This window comes from Mesoplodon densirostris, chromosome 14 (genome assembly GCF_025265405.1).
Source record: "Mesoplodon densirostris isolate mMesDen1 chromosome 14, mMesDen1 primary haplotype, whole genome shotgun sequence".
Lineage (NCBI taxonomy): Eukaryota > Metazoa > Chordata > Mammalia > Artiodactyla > Ziphiidae > Mesoplodon > Mesoplodon densirostris.
In genome coordinates, this window is record NC_082674.1 from 29391031 (window position 1) to 29409831 (window position 18801).

At 40.2% G+C, this 18801-nt stretch overlaps 2 protein-coding genes across 5 annotated transcripts in view; one reads left to right on the top strand and one right to left on the bottom strand.

Annotated features, from left to right (window-relative positions):
• Positions 1 to 3768, top strand: part of CRIM1 (cysteine rich transmembrane BMP regulator 1) — a 206668-nt gene extending 202900 nt beyond the window's left edge. For all 3 annotated transcript variants that reach the window (XM_060117584.1, XM_060117582.1, XM_060117583.1), the window contains one exon: positions 1343 to 3768. In XM_060117584.1, the coding sequence (XP_059973567.1) occupies positions 1343 to 1519 (177 nt within the window). In that variant the 3' untranslated portion in view covers positions 1520 to 3768. The remainder of the gene's footprint in view (positions 1 to 1342) is intronic.
• The window catches only part of FEZ2 (fasciculation and elongation protein zeta 2), a 52773-nt gene continuing 37628 nt past the window's right edge, over positions 3657 to 18801 (bottom strand). Inside the window, exons 6-9 of one of the 2 annotated variants that reach the window (XM_060117585.1) lie at positions 15285 to 15365; positions 12795 to 12870; positions 9727 to 9792; positions 3657 to 5970 (exon numbers count right to left, since the gene is read on the bottom strand). In XM_060117585.1, the coding sequence (XP_059973568.1) occupies positions 5954 to 5970; positions 9727 to 9792; positions 12795 to 12870; positions 15285 to 15365 (240 nt within the window). In that variant the 3' untranslated portion in view covers positions 3657 to 5953. The remainder of the gene's footprint in view (positions 5971 to 9726; positions 9793 to 12794; positions 12871 to 15284; positions 15366 to 18801) is intronic. The other variant, XM_060117586.1, reaches the window with a different exon arrangement.

The following is an 18801-nucleotide window of genomic DNA, read 5'->3' on the forward strand; positions in this document are numbered from 1 at the left end:
TATAGTATTTGCCCTGGGCTAGATGGCTGGATCAAGTCTCCGTCATCCATCAGTTAATGAATCCTGACCTTTCACAGATCCAATATCCTGGATTTACTTTAAAGTTTTCAAACAAGCAGATACCCCTGGATTGATTCCTAAGTGACTGTTGTTTATATTAGAAATTAAAACTCGGTCACTTGGTATTTCTCAATCATCTATCAACTTAGAATTGGGAGAGGAAGAAAAAAAATCACAAGGTTAGGGAGATAACACCCAGAAGAGGGCAAGAGGAGAGCTAAAAGATCATGACAATGTACAGAAGTCCAAAGGACAGGGAGATGTGTCAAAGGCAGGCAGAAAGGGGAAAGGTAGCAAACGATGAAGAGATTGTGTGCAATAATACCAGACAAGGTGGAGTGAGTCAGATTGCATACTGCAGGGGAAAGAATATGTGTCTGTTGTCAACACAAATGCATAGGGCCTCAATGTGCCTATTTTAAAAAGCAGGAAATAATTCATTTTCATGAAGGGAAATAAGTCATAATTCCTTTGAACACTAACTCTACCTTTTGCAGTTCGGTTTTTACTAAAGAAAAAAGATATACAACCTCAAGAATTGAAAACAGCCAATTTATCATACAGATAATAACACTTTCACGTAAAGTTTCTGTCAGATGGTTAGCCTACCTCTGACTTTCTTACAACAAATATGTAAATTGCCTCTGTGCTGGGCACATGCTGGGTCAGGATACAGGGCTGCGCAAGACACAGTCCCTACCTGCAAAGCTGGGGAGAGAGCTGCTCACATCATAGTGTGTATGGCTGGATATAGACAGACTGGCCCAACCTGGGATGTTGATTTTTACAGCCTGATAAGAAATGGTCCGTTTATCTTAAAGTCTGCCTATCTGGTACCTCCCACTCATCTTTCAACCCTCTTAAGCACTAGTCTGTACTTCAAGGATTTGAAAATAATTGTCACTTCCGTATTCTCTCCGTTCCTTCATCCCCTCCATCTGACATAACTTGTTGACATTTCACCTTAAACACAGTTTGTCAGTATCCTTCATAGGAGTATATAGTTGGCAGCACTTCCCTGGTGGTCCAGTGGTTAAGGCTCCACACTTCCACTGCAGGGGGCACAGGCTGGATCCCTGGTCGGGGAGCTAAGATACCACGTGCTATGCGGCACAGCCACCAAAAAACAGTATAGTTGGCACCAGAGTGTGATGTGACCCCACGTAGTCTGCCCATCCGCGTGCTGTGATGCTGTTCTCTCACGTGCATGAGGTACTATCTGATTTGAGATATGTAAAGCAGCTAATTCTTTGTGGTTCTTTTTCCTCCTCCCATTAAATAGCCTTCTTCTTTAAATAATCAGCTGGTATCTGTGGACTGCAAGAAAGGAACCCGAGTCCAGGTGGACGGTTCCCAGAGAATGCTGAGAATCGCAGAACCAGACGCCAGATTCAGTGGCTTCTACAGCATGCAAAAACAGAACCACCTACAGGCAGACAATTTCTACCAAACGGTGTGAAGAGAGGCAGTGTGGATGAGGTTTTGGAAGACAGAAAAACGACTCAATCTGCTCTTAAACTAGAATTCATGCACTTGCTTAGTGGATTGTTTTGGATTGTGACTTGAGGTACAGCGCTGAGGACTTCCTGGGCTGGGCTCTGTCGACAGCAGTGTGCAGAACAAGCATTCCCACTCTTCCTCAAGATAACTGGCCAAGTGTTGTCTTAGAACCAAAGGTTTTTAAGTTGCTAAGATCTATTTGCTTGTAATATAGCTGTAGAGATACTTGGGGATGGGGACAGTGAGTTTGGTTGGGGCGAATGGGTGGGAGGGTGGTGTTGGGAAGACAAATTGGTCAGCTTGGCTTGTGGAGAAATCCAGTCCAGTGGCCCAGAGGATATTTTTTTCCTGTTGCTCGGAAGACTTGCACTGGTTGCTGCAAAGCTCAGGCCTGAGTGAGCAGGAAAACAAAAAGGCCTTGCGATCCAGCGGCCATAACCACCTTAGACTACCAGACGAGCACATCAGACCCTTCTGATAGCCAACCCAGGCCTAAAGCCACATGCTTCTTTTATATACAGTCACAGCTGCAGTAGGTGGTGAGGAAGCAAGAGAAATGGGGTAGCGACGTTTCTCTAAAGCAGGTGATTAAGGATATATACAGTTATACTTTTTGCTGCTTTCTTTTTCTTCCAAGTCAGTCAATCAGCCAGTTCCTGAGTCATTTCTTGATGTGAGCACTGGAGCTTTTCTGGCAGCAGCGTGGCAGGCAGGAGAAGAGGGTAAAGGACACCAGGTGTTTCCAGGGCTCTAATTATTACTGCCTTGTTTGTTGTTGCTTTCTTCTGTTCTGTCGGTTGTTCATGGTTTTCGTTGAAGCTCTAGCTTAAGAAGAAACTTTTTTTTAAAAAAAGACTGTTTGGGGATCTTTTTTTCCTTATTATATACTGATTCTACAAAATAGAAACTACTTCATTTTAATTGTATATTATTCAAGCACCTTTGTTGAAGCTCAAAAAAAAATTGCCTCTTTAAACTTTAGCAATTATAGGAATATTTATGTAACTATCTTATGCTTCAGAAAAACAAAAGTATTTGTGTGCGTGTGTATATAATATATATGCATATATATTTATACACATACAATTTATGTTTTCCTGTTGAATGTATTTTTATGAGATTTTAACCAGAACAAAAAAAACAGGCATTCCATATCAGTGCTTTTGATCACTTAAATTTTTGATTAACACAAAGTCTCAATCTACTTGCAGTTTAATTGGGAAGAGAAACGTGTGAGTGTTGGGTGTATGTGTGTTTGTGTGTGTATGCACACGCCTTGAGCAGTCAGCATCATACCTGCTATGGAGAAGGTATTCCTTTATTAAAATCTTCCTCATTTGGATTTGCTTTTGGTTTTCAATTTGTTCACTGGCCAGAGACCTTGATGGCAGTTTATCTGCATCACTAATCAGCTCCTGGATTTTTTTTTTTTTTTCCTTTCAAACAACTGTTTGAAACAACTACTGGAATATTGTCCATAATAAGCTGGAAGTTTGTTGTAGTTTGCCTCAGATATAACTGACTGTATACTATAGTGTTAACTTTTCAAACAGCTCTTAGCACTTTTATACTAATTACCCATTTGTTGCATTGATTTTTCTTTTTAAAATGCTTGTTGTGAAAGACACAGATACCCAGTATGCTTAATGTGAAAAGAAAATGTGTTCTGTTTTGTAAAGGAACTTTCAAGTATTGTTGTAAATACTTGGACAGAGGTTGCTGAACTTTAAAAAAAATTAATTTATTATTATAATGACCTAATTTATTAATCTGAAGATTAACCATTTCTTTTGTCTTAGAATATCAAAAAAAAAGGAAAAGAAAAAGGTGTTCTAGCTGTTTGCATCAAAGAAAAGATTTATTATCAAGGGGCAATATTTTTATCTCCAAAATAAATTTGTTAATGATATGTTACCAAAATAGACTTACATCAGCCTGATTAGTATAAATTTTTGTTGACAATTAATCCATTCCTGGCATAAAAAGTCTATCAAAAAATTGTAAATGCTTGCTTTTTGTTTTTTCAATCATGGCCATATTATGAAAATACTAACAGGATATAGGACAAGGTGTAAATTTTTTTTTATTATTTTAAAGATTTGATTTATCCTGAGTGCTATATCTATTACTCTTTTACTTTGGTTCCTGTTGTGCTCTGTAAAAGAAAAATATAATTTCCTGAAGAATAAAATAGATATATGGCACTTGGAGTGCACTATAGTTCTACAGTTTGTTTTGTTTTCTTCAAAAAACAAGGCTGTAAGAGGATTACCTGCAACTTGATTCTTGGCAGCAAATAGACACGTTGACTCTAAATCACACAGTGTCACTTTCAAAAAGATTCTGTGTCTGAGACGAGAAAGATGACTCGTCCTTTTACTTTAAGGCTGTCAGTTCTGGCATCACAAGCAGCTCCAGTGCTTCTCTCAGTAGGCAAGCCTTTCCCAAGGAATCCTTGTTTAAAAAAAAGGTGTCCCCCGCCCAGCAATCAAGTGTACAGTACAGGGATGCTGCTGTGAGAGAAACTTAAAACCTACCTGTTGTCAGTCACAGATCAGAAACACGCCCATCTCATCATTAGTGTCAAACTCATTCATCATGTGTAGGAGAAAGGCTGTAGTGGTTAACCCTAGGATTTTACTAATGCTGAAGAAAGAGGTTACCAAGCAAAATAGGGGAAACCTCATTAAAAGGAGACTTTGCGTTGATAGGAAAAAATAGCATATTTTTCATACATTTCAGATGCATCAACTTAAGAATGAACTATAAACAGACCACTGTTGAATCGCTTCAAAAAAAAAATCTCGACTCTTTAGGATGCCCTCCAAAGTGATATTTCTTCAGTATAAGACAATTTTTACAAATTCAGATTAGTTTAAATTATTATTGTATTAGTATGCATCTTCATCAATTCAAGGGCAAGGGACAAATTAGTTCCACATATTCGCTATCAAATAAGACATTAATAAAACAAGGAACCATCTCAGGTTTCACACACTCCTAGAGAACGGCTTAAGTGCCACGCTGGCATCAACTCCAAACTGAGCTACTGCCGTTGCAGTCCTGGTGTCCCATTTACTGAGCAGAGTGAGGAATACAGGTAGCTCTGTATGCTCACAGATGTTTAAGTGGAATTTTAAAAGCCCGACAGCAGGTCCTATACAGACTCATACTCACACTCATGTTGTCAATGGGAAGAAGCTGCCATGGCTGTTAGGAATGTCTCACAGACCCAGAAAAAGAACAGGACTTCCATCATTCCACAGAAGCTTAGCACAATCTGAAAAAAGTCCCTCTCTCCCCTCCTTAGCATCATGAGGCTAATCAAGATTTCACCAGCTCACACGCTGTAATGATGGACAATGTGTGAACAGTGAGGGGAGGAATCCAGCACTGTTAAGGGAAGGAAAAAATCAAAAAACCAAAAACTCAAAAATAAAGCTCTCAAGTATATATTACCTTTTTTTTCCCCAACATTTATTAAATGACATTGACTTGATTGGAACTGGCAAAAGTTTTTCATGACTAGTGATGGATCCATGAGTAGCTGTTTCTAGAATTAGTACTTTAGGAAGACACATAGGCATGAATAAAATATAACAGTAACAGGAAATGGGCAATGCTGCAGCATACAGTTTCTTAAGCACCTTAAAGGATACAAACTCCTTTTAAAGGACACTTCTTCACAGACAAGTGAAATGAAGTATTGAAACCTCTAAAGTTAATACAAGATTCTGAAAGTAAATGGCATCTTAATGGTTAAAATATGAACAATGGTGAAACGCAGCAACCTCTAAAATCAGTCATCTCCAGCTGTTTCGATATTGACTAAGTATTAAGCCAAGACAACGCATATTCTGATTTCCCTTCTTCCAAGAACACCCCAATTTTTAAGTCTTAGTCTCTCTGGACAATACTGGTAGGTAATATTTACACTGACAATTCTCTTACAAAAAAATCAGTGTTGGTTCTTGCCAGCACTGAAAAATAACGAGTATAAATCTCTCAGTGCTTTGATCTAGTTCTTGAGTGAGTGCAGTTTAGATCTAGAAAGCCTTAAAAACTCAAACAGGCGTGAAAAATATAACGGTACGTGCACAATTAACATCACTCCCCCTTACTCTATAAGGCTGGAAAAGAGAAGAGTTCATAATTGTTAGTATTTAACAAAACATCTCTAGAATTCAAAATAGTGCCATAGTTCCCTCGGTTCATAATATAAAGCATTAGAGAAGGCATGATCACTATAGTAATACTGAATCACAAACCCAAGTTCAGGTGTCCTGAGTTTCCAATAGCGGGAAGGTAATGGTAGCCAGCTTTCAGAATAATGCTATAAGCAATTTAGTTTGCTGTCCACAGAAGATAAAGCTGTTCCTGAAGTTATGCTGCCCTATGTAGGACACAGAACTAGAGGAAGAAAAACAAAACAAAAAACTTTTAAATGGAAATGAATATTTTGTATATATTTACACAAGATGTATATATATTTATACACATTTTTATGTATATACATTTTATATGTATATAAAAAACACCATTAGAACTAAACATTAACGCAAGGATCTACAGTAGCAATTTTTTTCTAAGGTATAAAAGGCTACACCCAATAATGAAACGTTTTCTCAAGACACATTGATTAGAACTGCCCAGAAATGAGATACCAAAAGGCCATGTCTCTTAGGGTACCACTTAGAGATATAAACCCATAAGGTTAGCCCTGTACAAGGCTTATAACACAGCAAATGGCTCCCCAGTGAAGTCAAAGAAGGATCCAAGTGTCTGCACACAATTTTCTTCCCATCTAGGGTCAGCACAGTGGCAGCCAGAGCTACACTACTAGCCTTTGGCACAGCTGTTGGGGGCCGGGGTGGGAGCAGGCTGCTGTGGCGTAATTACACAGCAGTGAGAAAGAAAAGCTTAAGTAGCCCATACAGCATCCATCCCATCTTTTCCAGGCCAAATGAGGCCACTTTTCTACCTTCTTTCACTTCTTACCTTTGTACTGAAATTAAGGTGGTATATGTAGGCAGCTAAGCCATAGTCACTGGCATTAAAAACAACAAGGAGAAAGTCCCACTAGGAAAGGGGAAGGAGAGTTCTCCCTTGAGCAATACCCTTCTTCCTGGGCAAAATGTTCTACTGGTCCCCAAGGAAGAGAAATCACTAACTGGCTATGGATTTCCAGAATGGGTGGAAAAGAGCATTTTAAATAGCCCTCCATCCTCACCTTCCCACGCACGTGAACTTCTCTGTTACACTCCCCTCTTCATTTTCTCAGAGTACAGAGTCACCCTTTAGTCTGAACCCCAGCTTCTTTTCCACCCAGTCCTCAAAATACAAAGCCAAGACAAAAACCGCAACACATGCACACAAACAGCTCGTCAGCGGCAGGTACTGTCTAGCTAGACCTGGGCTTGCAGACCAGAGCCAGCGGCCCGAGCAAGGGGAGCAGAGCTGGAGGCATGCCGCCTCCCTAGGGCAGGCGGTGCAGGGTCGCAGTTACAGTCCCAGGTTTTCAGGGAAGAAAGGAAAAGTCACACCCCCACCATACGACCCAGCAATCCCACTCCTGGGCATATACCCTGAGAAAACCATAATTCAAAAAGAGTCATGTACCAATATGTTCATTGCAGCTCTATTTACAATAGATGGAACCTAAGTGGAAGCAACCTAAGTGTCCATCAACAGATGAATGGATAAAGATGTAGCACATATATACAATGGAATATTACTCAGCCATAAAAAGAAATGAAATTGAGTTATTTGTAGTGAGGTAGACAGACCTAGAGTCTGTCATACAGAGTGAAGTAAGTCAGAAAGAGAAAAATACCGTATGCTAACACATATATATGGAATCTAAAAAAAATAAAAAGGTTCTGAAGAACCTAGTTGCAAGACAGGAATAAAGACGTAGAGAATGGACTTGAGGACACAGGGAGGGGGAAGGGTAAGCTGGGACGAAGTGAGAGAGTGGCATGGACATATATACACTACCAAATATAAAATAGATAGCTAGTGGGAAGCAGCCGCATAGCACAGGCAGATCAGCTCAGTGCTTTGTGACCACCTAGAGGGATGGGATAGGGAGGGTGGGAGACGCAAGAGGGAGGAGATATGGGGATATATGTATATGTATAGCTGATTCACTTTGTTATACAGCAGAAACTAACACACCATTGTAAAGCAATTATACTCCAATAAAGTGTTAAAAAAAAAAATCACATGCCCACATCCCTCCGGAACACTGCTCTCTGGGTCATAAAATTTTCCCATGCAGTCTGATGATAAAATAGCTAGAGAATGCTTCAGAAGCTCATTCTGTCTCTGGCCCTCATGGCAGTGCCCTAGAGACCCACTATAGGAAATTAAGACATGTTCTTTATGTGCATCTCATTCCTGATTCACATCTATGAAGAACAAACCTCAGAACAATCCAGCTCTCATACCAATGCTAGCACAACACAAAAGCAAACAAAGATGTCAGATTTTTTTGTTTTGTTTTGTTTTGTTTTGTTTTGTGGTACACGGGCCTCTCACTGTTGTGGCCTCTCCCGTTGCGGAGCACAGGCTCCGGACGCGCAGGCTCAGCGGCCATGGCTCACAGGCCCAGCCGCTCCGCGGCATGTGGGATCCTCCCGGACGGGGGCACGAACCCGTGTCCCCTGTATCGGCAGGCGGACTCTCAACCACTGCACCACCAGGGAAGCCCTTTTGTTTTGTTTTTTATTCAAAACATAATAGGAAGAGAAAACTCTCCTCCATCAGAAAGGAAAAAAAAAGCTTATTTAAAAAACGATCATGTCAACTTAGTCTTTTCTACCCTGCTGTTAACCTACTAATGGCTGGCTTGGTGTCAGGTCTTACAGGTGATACTCATGTAATAGTCACTTTGTGCTCATGACTATACCAAGGGTTCCCCCTTTATGAAGCTATGATTGAAGAAAAGTCCCATCTGAGTTATGTAACGTCTCACAAATCCCAGCCTTCGGTTCAGCTAGCTTCTCTTGATGGAGAAGAGAGAGAACCCAAAGAAGAGAAGTGTGACCAGAGGAAGACTGCTCTCAAAATTGGATCAAACACTACAGGGTGCATTTTACGATGCTCTGAAAATATGTTACCTAAAAAACTGCTACTTTTAAAGAAGTAATTTCACTGAAAAGTATTATTTTGCCTATAATTAAATTAAGTTCTTCAGTCCCTCTGTCATCCAAATTTTCTTCCTTCCTCAGCAAAGCAGGTGATCTCATTAAAGTCTCAAATGATCTTCCTTTGCCTCATCACTGTTCCCACCCTGTGAGATGCTGATCTTGCTCATAAGATGTATGGCTCACTCTTCACTGCCCTGGCTTTATGAAAGTCCATTCTTTTTCTCTTTCTCCCTCCACTCCCTGCCCCTTACCCCATCCCCGTTCATATTCCCTTTGGGACTGTTAACTGATCTAACTGTTCCCTCCTTCATCCGTCCTTCTTCTAGTGTCCCCAAGAGGACAGAGGCCACCTTTCTCAAATCCTCAGCGTCAACACCTGAGACTCACATAATTATGGCAATATCTCCATAATATTTCCTCCAATGCCTTCTTTTTTTTTTTTGGCTGCTCCACGCAGCCATGTGGGATCTTAGCTCCCCGACCAGGGATGATTGAACCCGTGCCCCGTGCAGGGGAAGCTCAGAGTCTTAACCACTGGACCTCCAGGGACGTCCCTCTGTTGCCTTCCTTGATGTTTATAATTTAGCTGTGGAAATTATTTCCAGCCCAGGACTTCAAATAAAAATTAAATTTTAGGGCTTCCCTGGTGGCGCAGAGGTTGAGCGTCCGCCTGCCGATGCAGGGAACGCGGGTTCGTGCCCCGGTCTGGGAGGATCCCACATGCCGCGGAGTGGCTGGGCCCGTGAGCCTGCGCGTCCGGAGCCTGTGCTCCGCAACAGGAGAGGCCACAGCAGTCAGAGGCCCGCGTACCACACACACACAAAAAAAATTAAATTTTAAATAGCCATACTTTATAATGTTGGAAGCATAAATAAGTCGTCACGTTATCTATTCTCACCCTGCAAAATAAAAGTTACGCATTTGGAAGTTACTTTTTAATCTATTAGCAAGACAATGCATTTACTGACCAATCAAAACTTCCCAACCACTGCACATACACTATTCTAAAACTTACCTTTCAGTATATAATCAGTTAACAAACTCGGAACTTTTTCACTATCCTCTTTCATGGCACGAAGAACTGCAAAATAAAGGAGAAAGAAAACACAATTTCAAATTCAGATAACCTCAGTCATGGTAGCCTTAGTCTTAATTACATGATATAACCAATTCATGCAAATTGACTATTTTCTGGATGAGAGAATACAACTGCAAATGTTCAAGAATTTGTTATAGTTGAATAAGTCCTCGTTCAGGTAAGAATACTGCAGCTACCTGAGAGCTATTTCCCTGATTTAAAATTTCTAAACAGTGGAGGCAGAAAACAGGAGCTGGGTTATTACACAGAGCCCCAGTTTTGTCACCATAAATACTGGCAAGTGAGTTACCATAATGTGCACTTCTATGAGCTCTGGAGAGGAGAACCTTGGTGCTGCAGGTCTCATGAGCTGGAGGAACTCTTAGGGAAATGAAGAGTTAGCCGTACTCTCCAAGGAGCACATCAGTCAGCCTTCTTGGAAACTTTTAAAGAAAAAAGCAAAATGAAGAACAGACTTCCATGAAGCAAGCACCCAGCCAGGCTGCTTACTTCTTGATACTCCAAAGGCACCTGGGTGATTTCGCCTCATCCTAAAGAGAATCTTTGACAATTTGATCTCTAAGCAAAGACAAAATAGAAAACACAGCTACTATTACAGTGGTTAAAAAACATCTAGACCACCCATACTGCCCTTTCACAGTGACTGCCAACTCAAACTCTCCAGAGCATCCTGGGGAAAGGCCTCACTATTCTCCCCCAGACGTATGACAAGACAACCTAGTGTAACCGTCAAGTCAGTCTTCCTGGGTTTAAACCCTGGCTCTGCCACTTCCTAGCAGTGGGACTGTGAGCAAGTTACTTAACTACCCAGATCCTCATCTGTAAAATGGGAATAATCATTAGACTTGTCTCAAAGGGCTGTTGTGAGTATTAAGTTACTAATTCAGGTGTAAAGGACTTAAAGTAGTACCTGGCACATAATATATGCTATATAAGCATTACCATCATTATTAGCACAACTAATATTATTCTAATTCTTATCACTACTATTATTGCACCTCCAATAGCTTTTATGAAGAAGGATACGTATCTAAACACCGCCTGTCTCTACGGGGCTTCCCCTGCAGTAACATCTATAGGTGGGGACAGCAGAGGCTCAGATTCTCCCCAAAATTTTCAGGAGATAACCACTTTTCTTAAACTTTCAGAGTAAAGGTCATCCTTCCATCTACTGTCTTCATGTAGTATATTAACTTGGACACTCATTCACACACCCTACATACGTTCACTCACCCCAAATTCCAAGTTGTGTCAGTCTATAAAGACATCATATAAGGATCAGCCTAGGACATTCTGATGTGGGAATTATGACAACTTTGGTTTGGCCAAGTATGTGTTTTTCCTTGATCTGAGAAGCTGAGATCCCTCAGTAATTCCTGGCTTCTAGGCAATATCTGTGCTCCCTTCTTAGAGAAATACTTAATGTTCAGTATTTCTGCTTCCAATCATATTTTAGATTTGTTTTCAGTTCTACATAAAATCACGTACCAAAAACCAGCACTATTAAAATCCAGCATTATTAAAAAGTGTGGTGGACTGGAAATTACGAGACGCAGCCCTGTAATGAACCATCCTCCTGTGTGATCCTGGACACTCATTCTTCCTGAAAAGTAGAGGGCTAGCCACCCAGTTAATCTCTTAATTCTTTGTGTTATACAGGCTGGCATCACGTAAGTATGAAGTGTTCTGAAAAGTACTGTTCACAGGAAAGAATCAAAGCTGCAGGTTAGCAGGCAGGCTGCTTTCCTCGTGCTCCCCCCACCCTCGCCTCGATCACCTCAATTTCCAAAATCAATATCATCATTAATATCCACTCATGGGATGCTCTCTCGTTCAGCTCCCTCTTTATTTTATTTTATTTATTTTTTTTTTTCTTTTTGCAGTATGCGGGCCTCTCACTGTTGTGGCCTCTCCCGTTGCGGAGCACAGGCTCCGGATGCGCAGGCCCAGCGGCCATGGCTCACGGGCCCAGCCGCTCCGCGGCATATGGGATCCTCCCAGACCGGGGCACGAACCCGTATCCCCTGCATCGGCAGGCGGACTCTCAACCACTGCGCCAGCAGGGAGGCCCTCAGCTCCCTCTTTAATTCACAGTTATCACAAATATTTATAAATAGAAAGAACCTGATAGATCAGCATATTCAATCCCTTCAAGAAAAACAAGGCCAAGTTATTGACTTATCCCAAATCACACATACATTAATTTATTTACTATGAGGTAAAGAGAGCAAATATTTTAATCCTCATTTTTCACTGTGACTGAGAGAGCGTAAATGACTTCCAAGGATATTCCTATAAGTCACGGATAGAACCAGAATTCAGGGCTCATTTATGGCTATCATAAATATACATTATATTGAATGACTCTTAAGTCTAACAAATTATTTTAAAATGCAAGCCCATTGAAGGTGGAGTATTTTTGTCTGCTTTGTTAACTGAAGTATCCCAAGTGCTCAGAACATGGCCTGGCACAGAGTAGGCCTTCATTAAACATTTTCTGAGTGAATAAATATTCTTAAAATATTACTATCAATTTATTTTCTACCTGTAACTACCTAGCTTGGTTTCTAAATTCCTAAGAAAGGAAAGTGTTTTAGGCTGCATTTCTAAATCTTTCCTACTGAGTTTCTGACAGTCATACTAATATAAGATCCATGAAGCACCTTATTAACTGACAAATGGATATATTCTTAAATGTACAAGAGGTGATGGGAAATTGTTACATTTTTCCTCCAAAAGTTCAGCTTGTAAATGTTTCAAAAGATAAGAAAAACAGGAAAAATACAAATCAACTCTAGATTGACTGCTGTGCTTGTCACAACCATTTACGGTTTCATTCTCAAAAGAATAAATGATGACATCCATCATTTACTATCCTAAACTGACAAAATAAACAATAACAGAAACAAAACCAGTCAACTAAAATCAGTGTTTAGAATCAGGAAAAGTAAACAAGGTAACAGTATAATTTTGTCTTTGCTTACTTTTTGTTAATATTTGAAGATCTTCAATAGATGGTGGTCCATTTTTTTTCTCATAAGGAATGACCGTTGTCAAGTACTGCCAAGTTAAAAAAAAAAAAAGTGTCACTTAAATCTGAATTACCTTCTCTGCAAAAATTTGATATAGTTACTAGAAGCTTCATTTTATAACATGAGAAACATGAGCCACTTTAGTGATGAACACAGCTATCTTACTATCTCAGCTGGAACTCATTTTTTTTGCCCACCTGTTTACGTAAATATCTACTTTTTCGCCTTTCAATTATTGAAAATTTCACCGGAGTAAGTCTGAGGGTGATGTGTCCAATTTGTTCATTTTTAAAGTCTTATCTAACATTCTCCTTGAATACTTAAACACATTTTTGAAATGGTAATTTTAAACTAAAAACAAAACCATTCTGCATAACAAAATAGTTCCCAACAGTCAAATGATTCGGTTTTAGACCATTTTTTTCTGGTTGAACAAAACAGTCACATGGATAACTTGACAACTTTAAAAATGAATACCAGCTTTCTCCAGAAGCTAAAAAAGAAACACTTACTCAAATAATTTTAAAGATGTATTACTATTATTTTAAATTATTGTGTAAGTAGTTATAAATACTTAAAGGTATTAAAGGAAAAGAGAAAAATGAAAGGAGATAATGGCCTAATGAATAATGAAAATTCATGTCTGATATTGAGACAAACTGCCTAGTTCACTACTGTAAAGGCTCACAAGTATCAGTCATGTCCTATAACTATGTCCCTCGAAAGCATAATCTAAAAATTATTGTCCAGATTCTCCTATTCTGACCACGCCACCAAAAAATGTATAGCTCAATGTAGTCTGCATGTGCTTATCTAGAGATCTACTACTTTTTTTTTTGTTTGTTTGTTTGCCGTACATGGGCCTCTCACTGTTGTGGCCTCTCCCGTTGCGGAGCACAGGTTCCGGACACACAGGCTCAGTGGCCATGGCTCACGGGCCCAGCCGCTCTGCGGCATGTGGGATCTTCCCAGACCTGGGCACGAACCCGTGTCCCCTGCATCGGCGGGCGGACTCTCAACCACTGCGCCACCAGGGAAGCCCTACTAGTTTTTTTTTACTTGGAATCTCTCCAGACCCACCCATTATTTAGCCCCAGTCCTGCATCTCAGCTCTATTCCTAATCCTCTTTGAGCAATTTTATCCCACTCATAATCAAAAAACAAAATAGAATTGCTTAACAATAACTGATTACAATGAATTGTTTCAATCTTCAAGAAACTTAGTTTCCACCATCTTTATGGTGTAGGCATCTCCAAGATGATGCCCAGTTGTATAACCAAACATGTTTCTTTGTAAAGAATACACAAGAAGCCAAAACATGCCCTCCTGGGGCCTCGTTAATAGCATGCATGTCAGGCAACTTGTAGAAGCACCAGGAAGCCGCACCTTGGCATGCATGCTGTCTAGCCACACACTTTCAGGCCTTCCTGCCCCACTCCCACAAGTTGGGTCAGTTTGGAAGTTATTCTGCCATCTTGTGGGTTTGAGAGAGGTGAGAGGCAGCAGAATTAAAAAAAAAAAAAAAATTCAACCATCCCTTAATGGAGCCCACTTATGAGCTGCAAATGTCAGTGTGAAGGATTATTTAATGTCGATTATTTCCCTTCTTGAGTAATACAGAGCTGTCTGCAGTAAAAACCTAGGCTCAAATGCCTTATTCTGATAAACTGCCTACTAGCTACACTCTGCATACTTCCTCACTCTTCACTTAAGAACTAAATTGAAGAGTTTTCTTTTTAAAGTGAAGGTTTCAATTGTGAAAATTCTAAGCACATTCAATGTAGATGTGTTTCCCATGCTCTTGACATTCCTTAAGTCATTATATCAAAAAATGCTAATAAAAATGCTAATAAAAAGCAAACTGCTACACATTTGACTGTATATTTATATCCATGCATAATTTGGTATAAATAATGTCTCATGCCTCATTCAGCAGACAACTGAGTTGACTGACCACATGATACACCTTAAAAGCACATGAATTTCATTTAAAAGTAGGTAAGGTATACTCTATAAACATTTTGACCTAGAACTGTAGTCTAAAAGATACCAACATCTGGCTTTCTTTCCCCCAAAATGAGATCTTGTTTCTTAAACTTTTAGAATTACAGTAGCATATTCTAGTTTAGTTATTTTCACAGCTATATATTCTACACATGCAACTCATTAAATCAATATGTTAACAGCTATTTGTTTAAAGGTAAAAGTGAAAAATAGAGTTCTAAAACATGTATTAAGAATACACTGAATCTACTGTCTAATTTGAAAAATGCTTTTTCCTAAAGGGAAATTCTATGCATTATCAAGGCTATAAATATAATGAACTTTCATTTCTTTAAGCAATAGTCTTAGTAGATTAGTAAGACTGCCAGCTTTCAGGACCTTCACTTACACAGAGAATGAAAAAACAGAGAATGAGGAAAATAAGAATAACCAAGCACCTGTTTCTCTCCACCTGAATTTCCAAAGGTGTGGCGGAGGCCATTCTGAATGACATTTGAGATCCCTTCCATGCTGAAGCGCTAAAGGCAGCGATATACGGCCCAGAAGAAAAGGACAGAGAAAGAAGTTCAAAGACTATTAGTAAGAATGTACCATGATGACTTACGTACCCAAGAGGCAAGCAGTTAGAAAATGCCACTAACTCATTCAGATAAAGCAGACAAAATCATGCTGTTTTAAAATGCTTTTGCTTCCATTTCTTTGCAAGTCAAATGCAAAAGCAACTACTCTCATGCAACTATATATGAAGACTTTTCCTGACATAGCTGATAAATGTGCTCCAATATAAACACTGTAAGTTGTACACATATTTGTTTTATGCAAAATTTACCACATAACTTTAAAGATACCTTTTGATATTGTTTACCTACATTTTTCCAAAAGTCTGAAAACTTAACACTGACAGTATGCATATTTTCAGTCTAAGTTTGCATATTTCTACCATAAGTTCGGAGAACATTAACATAACATTTGGCAAATGAAAATGCTGTTACTCTGAGAGCTGATTATTGCTTCCCACTCACTCTTCAGGACACCCGCCACCGCCCTGGGGCAGAAAATTCGAACTGGAAGAGCACATATGCTTCCTGGAGAGCAGAGTGGATCCCACGTGCCAGCAAGGCCCCCTAAGACTTCTGCAGACTTTTCCATTCTGTTCCTAGGAAACAATTCTAGCTTTTTTCTCCCAGCAACCTCCAAGACTTACTAGAATTCGTTGTACTGAAAAGGGAATATTGTTTTCCTACACTACTCATCTTGATTTGTAACCAGTCTACAATGTCATCAGACAGTCAAAAAGAGTCCAGTGGCACCTCTGTGGCTGCTGAGTCAAAGGACTTCGATGGATCCTCTTACAGCATGACTAATTAAGGGGAAAGGCATTCTGAAAAGGAAGTTCAGTCCTGATTCACCGGATGCTTCCTCCCCCTGTAATTTTATAGGGGTGAGATTGAATCAGTAAATACATTTGAGGAGTCAACATAAAGAGTATTTTACCAGGTCCTAATGAACAGAAAAAAGGAAACTAAGGCAATGGTTTCTGCCCTCAAGAAAGGCATAGTGTAGCCCAGTGATTCTCAAAGTGTGGTCCAGGTCAAGACAACTCCACTAAACATGCTGTACTTCGCTAGGAGCGTGACTCTTCTTTTGATGAAGTAGGCTAGTTTTAAAAGAAAACCTACAGATAACCATGTCTGTAGATTTTTCACATGCTATCATGTAACTTGTTCACATTTTTTAAAGAGATTATCAAAAGAAAGGACCTCTTAGCCTCCAGCGTCTGCAATAAAACTTACAGGAAACTCTTTTCAAATAAACAAGTCAGCTCTTTTTAAAAAAAAAATTATGTCTATCAAACGTAGTTCCTTTCAAAAGCAACAAAGAGAAAAATACTGAATTTTCTATATTACTTCACTCCATTATCTACAGGCATGTTAAAGCCAGATACAAATTCAGAAAATCTCAAGCAAGATGAAGCATTTTAGAATCCATGTATCAGAAAACTAAGGTATACTTCATATTTGAACAGTGTATTCTAAAAACACCATCTTTACCTTTCCCAATTGGCAATCTAATTCCCATCTCTTGCAGGTGAGGGTGGGAGTAGTTTATGCAAATTTTTAAATTCTTAAGCTGTAATTTAAATTTCTTTATTAAATGTCCAGTTGTGGACATTACTGAGCCATTTCAACTGCCAATAGCCTGAGTATTTGTGAAAGATGGCTTTCATGCAACCAGGCTTAGTGGAAATAAATGAAAATGCAATCATGTGAAGCCACAGTAACTTAGGAACATACAAAACGAAAAGAAGTTAAGTAAAAGAACTCCCAGTAGAACCTTTGCCCTTGCGGCTGATGACAGCTGAGTCAGTAGCTGTGGCCAGTCAGGCCCCACTGTATCCTGACCAGGCAAGCAACACAGCAGCCAACAAGGTTCAACTGGGAAAATGACAGAACAAGAAAAATCAGAACATTCAGGGGAAGCACAAAGAAACCAACTATGAGGTACCGCTGAGAACGTTCCACCCCCAATGCTCCAGCTGCCATCAACTCCCACCTCCCCAGAAATCACGAACAATTTTCTCCCTTTACTCCATGTTCAAACTCTTCCTCTCTGCTAGCTCCTTCCCACATTGCCAACTTTAAATTCTGAAACCCTCAACCTCTCTTTCGCCAGGGTTTCCAGAAACAGCTCTGCCCAGCGTCATTCCTTTGACGCCAAGGTCTGCGAACACCTTTCAGATCCCTCGCAGACATCCAGTAAGCTCTCCTCCCTGCCTGCCTGGGTTCCTAGACACCACACTCTCCCAGAGTCCCCCCTGCCTCTGGGCTGCTTCTTCTGAGGAGTGCCTCTTTCTTTGTTCAGCTCTTATATACTGGTGTTTCCCAGGGATTGTGTCCCTTTTTTTTTTTCTCATGCACACACTGACTTTTCCCACTTCGACTTCTGCCTCTGTAGATCTACAGTTCCACTTTACTAAGAGCAATAAAGTGCTTGGAACAGAGCCTGGCACAAAGGAAGGGCTCAAGAAACACTAGCTACCTTTCCCTCCTGAGCTTCGGACTTGTACGTTTAGTGGTCTGTTGGACACTTGTACTTCAACATTCCAAAAACGCATCATATCCAAGACTGAATTCATCTTCCTCTCCCCCAGCAATTTTTTTATTAAAAGCCTGTTTCTCCTTCAGCATTCTATACCTCTCTCCTTCATTTATTCATTCTTTCAAAAAATATACTGAGCCACATATTATTCCAGGTATTAAGGATTCAAAGTGAACACATCAGCCAAGGCCCCTCCCATCCTCATGACCTGACATTCCAGCCTAAGAGGAGCAGAAAAAATAAAACAAGTAAAGGAACTAGATAACTGCAGATAATGCACGCCCTGCCAATAGCTACAACAATTAAAAACTGGATGCCTACTTTATACTGGGAGGTCAGAGAAAAGTTCTCCTAGGAGGTGACATCTGAGCTGAACCATGAATTATACACACTCCCAGATAAGCTACAAAGGACAATGGACAAGAGAACCTCTCAGAACAAAACCCAAAGCAGCCAAACTGGCCAACCAAGGAGTTCACCCTGCGGCCAGTGAGCAGGGGTTCTGTTATTCTTCTGCAGCAGGATGTGAAACAGTAGCTACTGAGTATTTCCATTCTCCCCTCCTTCCAATAAGAAGGTTTTATTACAGTGGCCCTGTTCTCTCTCCGTCTTCATGTGCTGAATGTGTTGGAATGGGAGGCTTGCTCTTTGTACCATAAGGAGCTACATCATCCAGAGCTGATGGGAAGGACAGACATCCCCCAAAGACACTGTGCTAGATGCAGTTGCTGTTGAAGAGATTTGCATATCTCACTTTGGGGAAGGGGTACACATGTTCTATCTATGCCACCCCAAGGCAGAAATCAAGGACCCAACCCTGGCCCCTCCCTTCTCCAGAGCCCCAACCAATAGATT